Raw genomic sequence first — 16,055 nt, 5'->3', positions numbered from 1 at the left:
ATCCTTCATCAGTGTGGATGCTCACATTGTTAGCGTTATAGTTATAGTTACAGATATAGTGCTTGGTGTGGACAGCCCTTTATTATTATTTTTATCATGATTATTATTTTTAAAGTATGATGTAACACAACTGTCAGGTTGGCAGTGTGAGAATGTCGGTTAAACATCAGATATTAAGGACATTCCAACAGAGGCTGAGTCAGCATGACGAGTTTACCAAAATGAAAAACAGAGTTTCCATTTCTTTGGCTGGTTAAACGTTAGCAGAGCTGTTTCCATTGTGGGGCCAAGAGAGGGGAGTGAACTCATGCTGACACACAGTGTGAAGCAAATGTAACAATAGAAATCTACAACCAGATCCACAGTGTTTTCTATCATTAATGTGTGTATGTGTGTAAGATGGAAGGTTCATTCTGTGTATACACTTTGACCTCTGTACTAACTCCATAATGTTTGATGTGAAAACGTCCCGAAGTGCTCCTTCGTATCGGTATCAGGGCTGATTCACGCACACTGTAATTGATCAGTATCGGCTAAAATAAATCCGATCAAAATCCCATCTTTTCTTTACTGAACTCTTCAGTGTTTTGTCCACCTCAGCCTGCTAGTGTTTCTGTAGTCCCAAAAATCCACACATAGTGAGACATCTTCTCTCCAGTAGAGTGCACCCCCTTAATTTTAGTCAAATTTAAAGATTCTGTATGTGACAGGCAGAGCAAACAATTTTTTGCTAAGTAAAGACATAATGGAGTAATGGAGTCCTGAGCAGAGATGTCAGTGTATGTGAGTCACTGTGAGTGTATTTCACTGACAGGCTAATCACTACCACTCTGCACTGCACTCATACTGTGGTTACAGCTGATAACAATGTCTCAATCTGCAGGGTTGTCATAGAAGCGTAGCACCTTCCCTCTGCTTCCCCCTCAGGTTAACACCGTCAGCTCTGATGCCTTTGTTAGCGCTGTTGACACTGTTAGCTGCTAGCTGCCATCTCAGCCACCTACATGTTGAGAGTCATGTGGAGACAATCTGATTGAGACTCTAAACCACAGATATGCTCTGAATGTCATATACAGCTCCTTTAATCTTCCCTTAATATCCCATCAATAACTTAGTTTATAAACTTTCAATTTTTGAACCTTAAATTATCAGATCATGGAGCTTGTGAAAAATGAGGAGTGTCAGATTAAGTGGGCGACAGCTGTTGGTTCAATGTGGTAGATTCATGTTGAAATCCAACATTTAGGTGAATATGAGTATGGGATCTGACTCAGTATCAAAGGTACCCAGTATCAGATCAGAAGAGGGGCAGAAAAAACCTGATGAGAACATCTCTGGCTTGGTATTACAGCAATACTGATGTAAAAAAAAAACAAAAAGGAAAAGCCTGGAAAACCAAATGGAACAAATAAGTAACAAGTTATGGAGGGTTATGCTGTATTAGTGATTCATGTGTCGGTTGATGTCCCGTCACTGATCAATAACACTGTGACCTACAGCCACTGGTGGTGTAAAACACAATGTGTGTACAAGTGATCAATAATCAACAAACTAAGCTTGACTGACAACACTGGATGTGTGTGTCCATATATATGTTAGATAAATACTGAATATGGAGCTCCGGTAAGTTCTCTCATGCAATATAACATTTTATACATTTTGTTACTTTTTCTCGGTCATTCTTGTACCTTAAAACCTTGAAACTTAAAAGCAGCAGTTTATTTCCATAACATGTGGACCTACTAAGAAACAATAGTACATATTGGTTAATGTAAGAAATACATTCTTCTGCAAGAATATAGACCTCCCATCACCCATCCATACACAAAACCTTATCTGTCCAGGTCATATCCCTGGACCAACGGGCTGTCCTGATCTTAACGATATGAAGTCAGTGCCTAAACCAAACCGTCTTTGCACGTGCATACAGCAGACTGAGTGTAAAATATGGATTGGGCAACTACACCTCTTTTTTTATATTAACAATATTAACAAGTTGTAGCACAGCATTAAAGCCACAGTGAAATTAATATAATGAAATATTTTCCAAGTTCTCATCCCTCATTGATTTTTTTTTAATCTCCTGATATATGATTAATATATGTTTTAAGAAAGAATTTTCTACAACATTTATCTCAAAATCCCTCTCCTCCCTTTCCGTAAAATGTCAAAAATAATTTTGACTCATCTTGAACTCGGGGTGGTTACATAAACGTATTTAATCAAATGTGATTTTTTAAAATGACCAGCTACAACATCACTTGACCGTTACCACAGAAGGAGGTGTGTGTTTAGATTTCAGCTGGCAAAAACTTGAGTTTGCATTTCCAAAGAATGTGGATCAGGTCTGATTCATTAGTTAAACCTTCACCCCCTTGTCCTCATCTAACAACAAACCTACAGCTTCATATCTTTCCGCAACTCTGTGTATCACACTATAATCACTCAGAGCATTCATGAAGCTAATATTCTGCAATCCAATCAGATTTCAAAGATTTAATTTAAATCTCTCTTAATCTCAAACGTGCTCATATCCTCCGCTTCACGACATCACATTACATAAGCCAAAAACGCTCTAATTGCCGTTTCACTGTGACTTTAACAGAAGACTAAACTCAATTAAGTCTCTTCTATTAAAAGTTGATTAAATGAGATTATTGTCCATTAAATTTTCCTCAATGACTATTTTCTGACCATGTGTTTACACCAAAGTGATCTTTGAGAGACCTCTGCAACCTACGGATTATCAAAGATCATCTTTTTATCACTTCACTGTAAGGATTGTGTGTTTTTCACTCACTTGCTATGCAGCGTCCTGTGTTCGCTCTCCAGCGTTCTCTGTTTGCCTTTCAGAGCAGCGTGCTGACTGATGAGCTGCTCGTACTCGTGCGCTTGCCTCTCGTGAACGCTCAGCAGCCGGTCATGGTCGCTGAGCACACTTTCTCGGCCTCTCCACGCCTCCTCGCGCTGTCTCTGCCACGACTCTACCTCTGACTCCAAGGCGGTGACTTGGCCTTGCAAGACGGCATTCTGGGCCATGAGAGATGCACTCTGGGAGGAGAGTGTGGAGTTTTCCACCTAAGACACAGCAGAATCCATACGAACAAAACAAATTAAATTATTTGGAGCAATGTAGTGCGAGTGACGTTACCAATAAGCCCATTTTTGCACACATTTTGTAGGTGATTTGGATGTTGTTTACCTGTAGTTTAGCAGTCTGTGTGTGCAAAGATGAATTCTGTTCCTGCAGGGTGGTGGTGTGTCGCTGCAGCACCAACATCTGGTTGTTCAGAGATGTGTTCTGTTTCTCCAGCTGTTTGAGCTGCCCCTTCAACAGACTGCTCTCCGTCTGCAGGGAAGCATTCTACAGAAAATAATGACACCAAAACTATCAGTGACTCAACCTACTAAGAAAATTTGATTTATTTTGAAAATATGGGAAAATCATAATGAGCATTTTTCAAGAAACTTTCCGCAAACTGTAAAAGATTAGGTAACATGGAAATGATCTCAAACTGGGGGAATATATCCATAAAGCTACATTTATCTCTTAATTCTCTGAATTATATATTTAAAATATATATTTTAAATCATATAAGTGTATTTAACTTTTACTTTTTTGAGGTTATTTAGGGTCCTTGTTTTTGTTTTGTTTTTTACTTCTTTTTCTCTTTTTTCTGGTAATTTTCTTGTAACTTTGTACTAACTCCTGGCCAGCTTTTAAGCCATTTCTTGTTCAGTGGCTCGTCACCCTCTTCCCATATTTCTGAAAAAAATCAAGCCAGTTAGCTCAAGTTTCAAAGGGTTAATATACTATCATGAATATGTAGTTTACATTATGTGAAAAGTATACATTTTGAAATAAATAATAGGAAAATTAACATACAAAGGAACATTAAAAATGCTACATCAGTGGTTCCTAACTGGTGGGTAGTGGTCCAACAGTGGGTCATGGGTCTCTTCTGAAAAGACTGACAGTAACTCATGAACGTTTTAAGTTTGTAAAAACACACTTTATGAGGTACAGTGAACTTCTAGCCCATAGCTTTTATTTTGAAGTTCTGTTGCTGTTTATTCTTACAATATGTTTTGGTAGCTGACATGTGTTTACATTATGGGAGATACCACTGAAGGTGTGGTTATTTACAATGTGTGGACCTTGAACTAATGACTAAGGAGAAACCCGGACCCGCTCACTGGACCAGTTGGAAACTGCTGTGCTACAATAAATACAGATCAAGACTAAAAAATACAGAATAGGTTGTATATATATAAAAAGTTGTAAATATGCATTATACCTATCAATTAAACATAGAAATAGTAATATGAGATGTACTGTGAGGTTTTTAAATCAGGAATTAATAAAGAGAAAACTTACATTCTTTTCTACATTAATCAGATGATCTTTGATTCGTAGCAGTTCAGCAGTGGCTGACCCTTGACCCTGGTCATTTCCTGAGCGCTGCTGGGAGTTGTGATTTCCTTCGCCCTGGAAAAAAAACAACATTGTAACACATACAATACAACACTTTGAAATCTGTGAAGATTTTTCGGTGGTTGTATGCGTGTCCTTACGGTGGCTAGCTCAGCACGTAGCTTAGTGTTCAGTTTGTTGCTCTCCTCTAGTTTCTTTTCTAGACAGGAGATTTTCTCCTCTTTAATCTTCATTGTCTGTTGGACAGTTTCTTCAAGCCGAGACTCCAGCAGCCTGTACCTGCTGACATGGAAAAAATAAATCAATCAATTACCCGTCAGAGACTTTTTTCTGCATGACATCACTTACCCTAGAATGGGATGAAAACATCTGCATATTAGAGGAAACTACCTGTCCTCCAGTGTGTGTTCCTGCTGCAGTAGTTTTTCCCGGTTCAGTCCGATCTTCTCCAGTTCTTCATTGAGTCTCTCTAACTCGACACTCTGCTGCTGAACGCTCAGCTTCTCTGACACCAGCTCCTGCACACACACAGATCATACACATCAACATTTCCATACGGATGACACAATGCATGTCAAAATATTAACAATGCCAATCTCAAAACACATCAGCTAACGGTCTGACGGCGATAACTGCCAACATTTTGGGAGTTCCACTGTAGCAAGTGGATATCCTGGCCAAGACTTGCTCTTCTATGCGCCAATCATTTTAAACACTTCCATATACTTTATACTGCTGCCTGTTTTAAATTCAAGAGTTTGTCCTGTCATTCTACCTGTTTAACATGTGATCATCACCTTCATTGGCATCGTATCTTTTTGTTCATATGGTAATTTAATTTACTCTACATTTTTTCTGCTTACATGAGCTTAATTATTTTATCTACATTTTACTTTTGTACTTATGAATTTGTATTTATGAACTTGCACCTTCATCTGTTAATGTTCGCAGTGCTGCTTATTATTTGTGTTCCACTGTTATTTTTGTATGACATGAAGGGGGGCAGGGGAGGGGCTACATGAGTGTAATATTTTGTTTTTATTAAATCTTTTAATCTGGGAAGCACTTCGTACTTAAGCTTGAAAAGTGCTATATAAATAAAGATTATCATCATCATCATCATCATCATCATCATCATCATTATTATTATCATCATCATCATCGTCATTATGATTATTATTATTATATGGTTAATCTCTAGGGCTGTACTGACTCTGAATTATGTCACTGAATCAGATTTGGATGTTCAATACAAATATGCAATTATTGGTTGCATTTTTCCATAGTTTAATAGTTTGAGGGTTCTGTGCATCTTCAGGGTAACACTGACTTTCACGTATTATAAACATGCTAAGTTAGCCTCCCGAGCTAATGCCCTGAATAAAGATTTGAAATGTGCAACAGCACTTTTTTGCCGACACTAAATGTCAAATAAAAGCCAGAAACTGCATCATATTAAGTCGCTTGTATCTTGGGACCATAGCCTGAATAGCCTAATTGAGCTATAACCGTAGCTTGACTTAACTATTTGTGTAAACATACTTTCTGAATTTCAGAGATTCAAATGTTTACATAATTAAAAGTCCAGTTTAAGCCGGACTAACACTTTAACTCTTTTTCTGACATCATGTAAACGTACAGTGTTATTCAGTATCCTTCCATTTAGAGTATGACTTCATTCTGGAACTTGCAAACAGTAGTTCATAAAAGTAAGTCCAAAGTACTTAAAGGACTTTACATCTATGCTGAGGAACATCATGTGATACTCCATAACTGCCACTATTATTTTATCAACTGCTGTGGGGAAGAGTGTCAATTATTCTTTGACAAAAACTCATAAGGGAAGTCTTTAAAGTATGTTCACTTCTCTTCACCACTTCATGACATATAAAATGCACGTTCCACTTCATGTAAGAAATCACGATTCATGTCTACGGCCTTGTTTTGTGAAGCATTCTCCTCTCACCTCTCTCAGAGTGGCCAGAGTCCTCTTGTCTATCGTCGCCTGTTTCTGCAGCTCCTTGTTCTCCCTCTCAAGCTCCTTGGCTTTGACCGACACCTCCTTCAGCCTCTCTACTTCCTTACCCAGAGCCGCGCCCTCTTTCACCACTGTGGCCAATCGCCTGGCTCTCTCCTCCAGCTCCGTCTCCTTCCCCTCCAGCTGGGTTCGGATCCTCCAGCTCTCCTTCTCCAGCTGCTTCCTGCCCTTCTCTGAATGCTCCAAGTCCAGCTGGAGCTTCCTCCTCTCCTCTTCAACATCCTCCCTCCGTCTCCGCTCCTCCTTCAGTTCCTCCACCTCCCTTCTCAGCTCTTCCTCTCTGGCCTGGGTCTCCTGCCTCTGTCTCTCTTCCTCCTCCCTCTCCTCTTTGCTCCTCTGCATCTCCTCTTCTAAGCGATGCTTCTCCTGGTTGAGAGCTCCTACGTTTAGCTCCAGCCTCTCTGCCCTCTTCCTCTCTCCTTGCACCTCCTCTCTGGCCTCCTCCAGCCTCCTCTGCAGATCCTGTGTCTGTCTCTGTGCCTCTGTGTGCTCCTCCTGTAGGGAGGCCAGACGAGCAGTTGAGGAGCGCAGGTTTTCGAGTGAGCAGCGCAGGTCCAGGTTCTCCTTCGACAGCAGGCCGTTCTCTGCTTCTTGCCTTGCCAGTCGCTGCTGCTCCCGCTGGGCATCCTCTGCCTCCCGTTTCAGCCTGTGCACCTCCTGCTCCAGGGAGGACATCTGCTTCTCTAGAGCCTCTGACCGCTCACTGCATGCACGCAGAGACTCCACCTAGAAGCACAATAGAAACGTTTTTTTTGGTAATAATTCAGTAAACTTTTAAGAACACATTAAGCATAACGTGGTGTTATTATTATTATTATTATTATTATTATTATTACCTCTCTGTTGAGAGCGTCCCTGCTCCTCTCCAGCCTCGCTACCTCTCGCTCCACCTCCTCACAGCGCCCGGCCCTCTCCCTCAGCCTCTCTGCCTCCTCACTGGCTCCTTTGAGTTGGGTTTCTAAGCTGGCCAGTCGGGAGCTGGTGTCTGTGATGTTCTGGTGCAGCAGGCGGTTTTCTGTTTCCACCTCGCGGACCCTCGCCTCGCTGTTTGACTGAGCGCGCTCCTGAAGGGACGCCACAGCATCAGCGAGATGCTGCTTCTCGCTCTCCAGCTCTGAGATCTGATTTGACAGGAGGAGTGGGATACAGTGTGAACAAAGGATGCATTTTTGGTCTCTTATAATGAACAATGAAAAATTCAGCAGGGTTTATACTTATGTGCTGAATAGGCACTGTACTGAGGCTCTGTGTACAAGTGTACCATATACCATGGCCTGATTTTCACCTCCCCAGAAAGGTAAATACACATCTGGCAATGCAGACCTCCTGTTCATTTTTGTAAACTGAAAACCATTCACCCCAGTGGATAATGAAGCCAAATTTTATACTTCTGTTTAATGTTGTTGTTTTTAAACCATGTTTTCTGTGTGTTTTAAGTGTGTTGGTTAAATCAATCAAACTTAACTGCACATCATAAAATGCTGACTGTTGTTTTTGAGGTGTCACTGCAGAGCCTTGCAGACACAGCACTGCACACATATAAAAACGCATAACGGTGTAGGCCACTTGTGTCGGCTAAAGTGTCGACATACAATTTAGCCATAACCAGAGAGAGAGTGAGTGAGTGTGTGAGTGTGTGTGTGTGTGTGTGTGTGTCTGTGTGTGTCTGTGTGTGTGAACTACCTGTCTGTCTTTCTCTGCCCTCAGAGTGTGCAGTTCTCTCTCCAGACACTGTTTTTCCTTCAATATTTCCTCTCCTAGAGACTCCATGTCCTGATTGGTCAGTCTCTCCTGGTCCAGTAAACCCTGCAGACGGTCCAACTAACAAACAAACAAGTTTTAATTCACATAACAACAGTGTTACGACCCTCTTGTGTAAGTCTAGGGACAAAGTGGTGTTTAACAGGCAGGAGAGCCAGTGCCTGTAACAAACAGACAATAAAAAAAATCTGTTCTTTTCTTTTCTTCGATCTTTAGGCGTCCTACCTTCTTGCTGAGGCCTTGGTTCTCCCTGTCCAGCTCCTGGGTGTGGAGCTGCTGCTCCTGCAAGAGGTGGTTCTCCTCTTTCAGTCTTTCTATGGAGGCCTGGAGCTCTCGGTTCTCCTTCTCCAGCTTCAACACTCGGCTGGAAACACACTCGTTCAGCTCGTGGACCAATGACTTACGAGCTGCAGCAGAGAAAAATACTTCTGGTTTGGACAAAATAAAGGGAACATTTTTGGACACACACACAGAACAGGGTATAACAGAGTAGAAAAACAGTGTGTGTCTTACTCTCTGTGTTAGTGTTGTCATGGTTCTTGGTCAGCTGCTCCAGCTCCCAACCCAGATGAGCTGACTCGTTCATACTCTGTTTCTGTCCGATCTCCAGCAGCATGTTCTCCTCCACCAGCTCCTCTAACCTCCGACGCTCATTGTCCCTCTCCTGCATAACAAACACACACACATTTACACACACACACACACACACTTAGCAAACCTTACAGTATTTTACTGTACGACATACATGTTATTGTTACAGAAATATATATGGGGGTTAATGTAGGTATGTATATTTACTTTTTAAAATATATTTTTCCATTAAAAAAAAGAGGAGCATAGATGTAATGCTGGTTGAACAAAGTTTTAATCAGGCCAATAGTGTACCGTCATAATTCGTTCTAATCAACAGCAAAAAACTGGCAATTACATGTATGTATGCAATATTCTGGAAAAAACCCTGTTACTTCTAAATATGTTAAAAACCATTCTGTTTCATTTTCATGTGGAAAGTCTTTGAAAAATTCCATACATGGTATTTTGACTGATAAATGAATGATAATGGCCTGGTGTCATACCATCTCCAGGTCGTGTATTTTAGCTCGAAGTAGCAGGTTGTCTTTCTCCAACGTGTGCAGCTTATCACAGCGCCCCCTGGAGGCTGACAGCTGCTCCTCCAACAGCACCTTTGTCTCCAGGAGAGTCATGTTGTCCTCACGAAGCTCCTGAATGAAGACGCACACAGAGTGAGTGGACTGCCAGTGCCAGCTGCTGAGTGAGTCTGGCTTCATAGTGTATTCATGTCGTCTGCATCTGCTTAAAGGTTTGTGCATTTCAATAGCACTGAGCATATCCATGCAAAGTAGAAATAAGGTTTTGTATTACGTGTCCATGTAAATCAAAGTCTGTATCAAAACCTTCACAGATTGAATACAGGACATACTGTCTCATAGTATCTACAGACACTAGTGTACAGCTCTGAATCTGAAGGTAAACTGTAGAGTGAAGCTGTGTTGGTACCTCCACTCTGGTCTTGTAGAAGTGAACATCATTGAGTTTCTCTTTGCATCTGGTCAGTTCTGTCTCCAGGCGGTCCACCCGGGCCGCTTTCTCCCTCAGTGAGTCCACCTCGTCCCGGTACACTCTGACTGAACGAGCCTCACAAGACAGCGACTGGTTCTAAATCACACACACACAAACACTAATATCATTTTCCCCTAATTTAATTTGTTTAAATAATTTTTTCAAGTATCACATTTAGAACATTAGATATCACATGACAGACAGACACAATGCAGATCATTATGCATGTCTTACACATTGGACAGGAGCAGAAAAAACAAAAACGCATTCCCAGTATTGGATTGGATTAATGGAACCTTAGAAAAAACTGTCAATAATGCAGACTTTAGATCTGCATTATTGGATTGATTTCTAGAATACATAATACACTGACAGTAAAGTTGAACTGAACTGAAATGAAAACTTTTACAAAACAAATTTAGCTTTTTAGTTTAAAAAAATTATGTGAATGAACCCTTGTTTACTTTACCAATTAATAAAACTATTATGATGACATTCCCTGTATAGTGTTATGATGGAACTATATAAACTGTATGAACTATATTCAATTTTCTGGTGTTAAGTGTTTTGTAACCTGCTGAGCTTCAGGCCTGTTTCCTGTCAAAGTAGAACAGACAAATCAATAAACAGCAGCCAGCTGTTTGACTTGATGATGATCACATTGACAATCTCATTTAGCACGTGAACTGAGCAGAGCTGCTTTGTCTTAATGAGGAACAAAAGCCTTTTTTAAAAAAAATGCTATTATTCTGGAGGCTATATGGACCTGCACTTGCACAGTGCTTACTTAGTCGTTCAACCACTTTAAGCACTTTCAAACTATAAATCATGTTCATATACACATTCATACACTGGTGGTGCAAGATGCCACCTGCTACTGAGTTTGTAATCATTCATACATATTCACACACTGATGGAGCAGCCATTTGCAATTTGGGGTTCAGCATCTTGCCCAAGGATACTTTGACATGTGGACTGGAGGAGCAGGGGATCGGACCACAAACCTTTTTGATAAAAGGACGACCTGCTCTAACACCTGAGACACAGCCACCTCACGATGACGGAAAAAATTATCCAAACTGCTCGTGTATCATAGAAAATAAAGTAGTGGATATCACCCATTGGAAACTGTGACATTACAGTTAGCAATGGGTGATGTGGACTCCCAACTTTAAGCATCGAGTGTGTCGTATAATGTAATTGTATTTAGACAGGGACAGTGCACCATAAAGCATTAACCTCATATAAAACAAGGAGGGATGCCTTGCACCAGGTTTTAGCAAAGCTGCTATATTCCGCTCGTAGTCCCTGGAGTAGGGAGGTGGAACAAATAAATTAATACATTTGATTAAATAAAGATAAGTTTGGCATTGCAGTCGTCACCATCTTGGATTTTTGGAGCCACAAGTGACCATATTTGGGCAATATGGGCAAGAGAAAACCAGTTTAGACCTGGTCCAAACTTACTGATCACAGTAATTAAACTTCCATATAGGTCTGATTTAGATAAAGTGTGCAATGTAGGCAATTAAACACTTAATCAGACACAGAATTTTAGCATCAAAAAACTCAAAAACATGATCCTTCTATTCCTAATACAACTCACTCATAAATGCTGGTATAGAATCCAAATAAAACGTGTAGTGTATCCCCAGCGTTATACAGTAACTTATCAGTTTAAACTGCCTTTCTACTGTTTGTTTTTAACTTCATCATTTTCCTCTGGTGACACAGATCTGACACTGCTGGTTCTAAACACGGCCTGACCTCCTGTTTCTGTTTCTGTAACTCCTGATCCAGCCGCTCCACTTCATGTTTTGAATCCATCAGCTGCTCCGTCTTCTCCTCCCTGCAAACATACACACACATAAATAACAGTTCAGTGTCCATATTTTTTTAATAATGTGTCATGTTATATAATCAGCCCTACACCCTGGTAATGTGTGGATAATTTGATAGCAATTGAAAAGATTGACAGCTAACAGTTAACTGGAGAGACATGCAGGAGACGTGTCCTATTGTAGGTCTGTAATAGAGGTCAGTAAAAGAATGCAGACAGAATGACTTCAGCTGCTGTGTGTAAAGATGGAGCGTGGAGTTTATCTGCAAATAGATGGATTCCCTGTGTGATTACATTGTATATCTATCAGAAGCAGACAGCATAATAAGCTATGCTGGATGTATAATGACTTCCAGCTGCTGCCCGGATCACCACAGCTCAGACTTCAACCAGTGAACCCCACAGAAACACTCAGGGCTCTGATGTGCAGCAGTGCTCAGAGAGCTACTATTTCAGCCACATGGGAAGACGATCTGACTGAATTATGAGTATGATTGAATGTTAATGTGAAAATAATACAGCAGTTTACAATGATTTGATAGTCTGTAACCGACATCCAGTTTTTGACTTTTTGTGTGACTGAGTGGGGACAGACTCACAGCTCCTGTCTGTATCTGCGGAGCTTAGCTTTGGTATCGGCAAGCTCCACAGACAGATGCTGCTTCTCTTCTTTGGTGAGCCCGGACACAGTCACAGCTGGTCCACCGTTATTGACTCCCACGCCTCCAGCGCTCTGCCCACGCTCAGGGCTGCTCATGCCCAGATTCCTGCAGCCTTCCCGGGGCTGCTGACTGGACAGGTAGTCCCTCTCCTGGGTCAGATCCACAATCACCTGAAAAAAAGAAATGTTTTTGCTAAATGGCCACTGAAATACTGTTACAGCAGACTTTTGACAACTTTCTTCTTCAAATGTGACCAATTTTCCAGCATAAATGTTTTAATGGGCAGGTTTCCACTGACCCTCAAATTGTGCAAATTGAAACTGCTAACATGAAATATGGCTAATGGAAAAATTGTCACAAAAAAGTGCTCACATGAGGTGGGATTTCAGGCGATTCAAAAAAGCCATATTTTGCAAATGTGCAAAGAAAAAACTTACTTTCACTTTTAGAGATGACATGACGTACAACAAAGAGTTGCTACAAGAGGTGCTGTTGCATTGCATAACTCCTCAAAAGTTGAGTGGATCATCTGGAGGTTTTGAATCCACATTCCTTGTTAAATCATGGGGCTATCACCTCCCAGAAATCCCTCACGTGTGGTCGCTCCCATGTAAGGAGCATGCCTTTCCATTATCGCTCACATAACACGCCTACGTTGCATTCATTTAGAAATAATGATGGCTAGCGCAGCGGCTGCAATAGAAGCTGCTGATGTTTTGAACATCTATTCTGTGCCGTCCCCTCTCTAAATTCAGTGGTTTTTGCAAGTCTGTGAATGCAGCACATGAGGAGCTCTTCCAAGAGTCGATTTTTCCTCAACTGAAGCTTGTGAAGTTTTAGTAGCAGGTGCATAGTCGATCATTCCATTCATTGAAAGTTGATCAGATCAATGGAGGAAAAGCAGCTGCGGCAGAGGTGAGTGAAAGCAAAGTCGTGGCAAGCCGCCACAAATGAATGAATGTGTGGGAAACTGGTCTTTGTACCTCACTGGCTTTGTCTCTCTGGTCGATCAGTTGCTGTAGCGACGCCGCCATGTTGCGGGACAGAGGTTCCAGCTCTTCGTTTGGGAGCTCTGATCCTTCCTCCAGCCAGGACAGGTCCAGAACATTTAACTGGTTATGGGTCACCTGCAACAGACACACACACACACACACACACACACACACACACACACACACACACACACACACACACAAAATCATGTTGACAAATCCAGGATAAGTTAAGCTGTATGCAAAAACATAGTACATAGTGCCTTCCTCCTTGCACATACAGGACACTGAGCTTATTCTAACATTTTATCATATTTATTGGTAAGAATTCTACAACCCTTTTTACAGCTGCATGGTTTGATTACACTGAACATTTTTTTACACTCATGACTGTTGTAATTTTGCTTAACTAGTTTGACACTTTTGGAAACATCAGGATCTTAACAGGAACTTAAAACAGTAAAGTTCTTAGTTTGAACATAGAACACAGTTTCCATACAGTAAGTAATATCAGACTCTTCAAAGTGTCTATGGGGTCAGAGGGTAACCAGCATGCTAGCATCATCAGCAAGGCCTCATCACCTGAGTCATTAAGCAGATAATATCCTGTCTCAGAGGCGAAGGGTTTGACCTGATACGGCAGGACTGAAGCAAATTAAGCGAGCTGTCTGAAAATAGGACGAAGCAATAATAAACATCATATGCAGAACCAAAGCCTTTAAACTGGAAAGCTGATGACCAAGCGGTTATTGTTCTGTGATGTCAGCTGATTTTGGACATGGTTCATGCTAAGTTGAGATAAATCAATGCAAGTCATTTTTAGGCCCTGACACACCAAGATGAAGTCGACCCAACGGTCATTGTCGGGCCATCAGTGAGCGTCTGTTGTCTTAGTCTTTGCAATGCATTTTTTTCCCAGGTGATTTAGCATGTTGAACGGGCATCAGAGACGGCTGAGCCCCTTCAGGAATTAATCATTCTAGCCCCTCTTACACTGCCTGTTCATGACAGGAATATTCTGCCATTGTGCTGCCTCGCTGTTCTGTATACAACATAGGGGTCGAGTGATATTGGTTTTTCTGGGTCGAAACTGATAATTAGTAGTTAATGAGACCGATAACTAATATTTGGAACCAATATGCATTTACAATAAAAATGAAAATCTTTATGTCAATATGCAGAATTTGGAATATAACAAACTCCAACACCAAGCTTTGTTTAAATGCTTTTAGCAAATGATTAATCAAAACTGAAACATTATATAGAGCTTCCAGGCAACTTTTTTTTTATAAAGTTCAGCGAAAATTAAAATAAAAATGCATAAATGAAAATAGCTCCCTGAGGATTTATAAAGTATAAGTTCCTCTCATGCTGACACTTCCTCTGCACTTTTTAATTAATATATTTTATCGGCAATCATTAAAATAAAATGCAGATACAGATGAAAGCAAAATGCCAAATATCAGCTCCAGTAATCGCTCATGCCGTTAATCTGCAGACCCCTAATACAAGGTACGAGCGTCTTGCCTCTAAGCCACCTGGGAAGGTAGTTACAGCACCGATACAGTATCTGTAGAGGCAGGACAGCAGGCAGGACGTGACCATGGTCAGGACGAGTGTAATGTATTGACCATGTGTTATGTGTGTGACCCTAGGAGACTTAAAAAGCAACTGATAGCAATCAGCTGTTAACACAAAGAAGAAAGACAGCGTCCACAAACTGGGAAAACAATACGATACAGGCCATGTCCATACGGAGACGAGTTTAGGTGTATCCGCAAAATAAATTTTTTTATTGTGTGGATGTTTCGTCCACACAGAACCAGTGTTTTAGGAGGCCGATTACACTGATTATTGAAACCGGGCCCCAGAGTGGACAAATCTGAAGACACCACCCTTGCATTTACATGTTTACAACCCATATGAATCTTTCCTGAACCGATGACGCCATAGCCCCACCTCTCCCTTATCCCACTTGTGCTAACTCCACCAATATGTGTGTACACAAATATTCCTTGAGACGATTCCGTGTTTATAGAAAACTGCTTTAAAACAAAAATGACATAGATCGATTCTGTCTCCATGTGGACATGGCCTCAGGAGCTTCTCTGAGCAGAGGACGAGATCAGTTGCCATATAACAGACAGTAAATGACTGTGATTGTCATGTCATTGTTATTGTTTATAAAGCACTGCAAGTTACATGTCACACTAGAGTCTGACACTATTGTGTTACATGTCACGCCCATCACGCCTCTTTTGGTTCCACAATGCTAACATCTTATTTAAAATCACACACTGATGCTGCCGTCATTTGGTTCCATGTAAAACTGCAAAGGAGGCATGAAGGAGGGACTGTGTATGGCGTGATCTCTGTTTAAAACGGGCTTCTGATTGGCTGTTCATTTCAACATGTGAGAAGAGGAACGGAAGTGAGGAAAGTAAACAAAGAGCCAAAGTCCAGAGGGAGTAAGATCGAAAACAACGATCAATAACAAACTTGTTATAAAAAGTCAGATTGTTTTTCTTAGCCATTGAGCTCTTTAGCAGAAACATTTCCTGATGGTTCATGTTGTTTTTTACTGCCGCATGGTAAACATGCTTTGTTATTTCAATATTAGATTGTAGTGTTAATTTGCTAACTAGTTAACTTGCATCAAAATAGTTTGTGGTGTCCTCTTTTGAATGATAAATACAAATAACCTCCGTGCTCGTAGTCTTTGTGATGTGTTTATCACCAACTTTTT

The 16,055-nt window shown here is 40.9% G+C and overlaps 1 protein-coding gene across 4 annotated transcripts in view; it reads right to left on the bottom strand.

The window, feature by feature from the left end:
* Positions 1–16,055, bottom strand: part of ccdc88c (coiled-coil and HOOK domain protein 88C) — a 69,858-nt gene that overhangs the window by 25,444 nt on the left and 28,359 nt on the right. For 3 of the 4 annotated variants that reach the window (XR_006106506.2, XM_042500373.2, XM_088087636.1), the window contains exons 7-21: positions 13,301–13,444; positions 12,255–12,487; positions 11,583–11,664; positions 9,753–9,911; positions 9,311–9,457; positions 8,748–8,898; positions 8,460–8,641; positions 8,157–8,294; positions 7,310–7,594; positions 6,402–7,199; positions 4,826–4,953; positions 4,576–4,717; positions 4,379–4,489; positions 3,203–3,364; positions 2,801–3,078 (exon numbers count right to left, since the gene is read on the bottom strand). Coding sequence is in view for 3 of the 4 variants with exons in the window: in XM_042500373.2 (XP_042356307.2) it covers positions 2,801–3,078; positions 3,203–3,364; positions 4,379–4,489; positions 4,576–4,717; positions 4,826–4,953; positions 6,402–7,199; positions 7,310–7,594; positions 8,157–8,294; positions 8,460–8,641; positions 8,748–8,898; positions 9,311–9,457; positions 9,753–9,911; positions 11,583–11,664; positions 12,255–12,487; positions 13,301–13,444 (3,140 nt within the window). In the remaining variant the exon portion in view is untranslated. The remainder of the gene's footprint in view (positions 1–2,800; positions 3,079–3,202; positions 3,365–4,378; positions 4,490–4,575; positions 4,718–4,825; positions 4,954–6,401; positions 7,200–7,309; positions 7,595–8,156; positions 8,295–8,459; positions 8,642–8,747; positions 8,899–9,310; positions 9,458–9,752; positions 9,912–11,582; positions 11,665–12,254; positions 12,488–13,300; positions 13,445–16,055) is intronic. The other variant, XM_042500374.2, reaches the window with a different exon arrangement.

This window comes from Plectropomus leopardus, chromosome 14 (assembly GCF_026936395.1).
Source record: "Plectropomus leopardus strain MGB_pleo_1.0 chromosome 14, ASM2693639v1, whole genome shotgun sequence".
NCBI classification, from domain to species: Eukaryota; Metazoa; Chordata; class Actinopteri; order Perciformes; family Serranidae; genus Plectropomus; species Plectropomus leopardus.
Note: the sequence above shows the minus strand (reverse complement) of the source record. Positions and strands in the feature narration are given on the sequence as shown.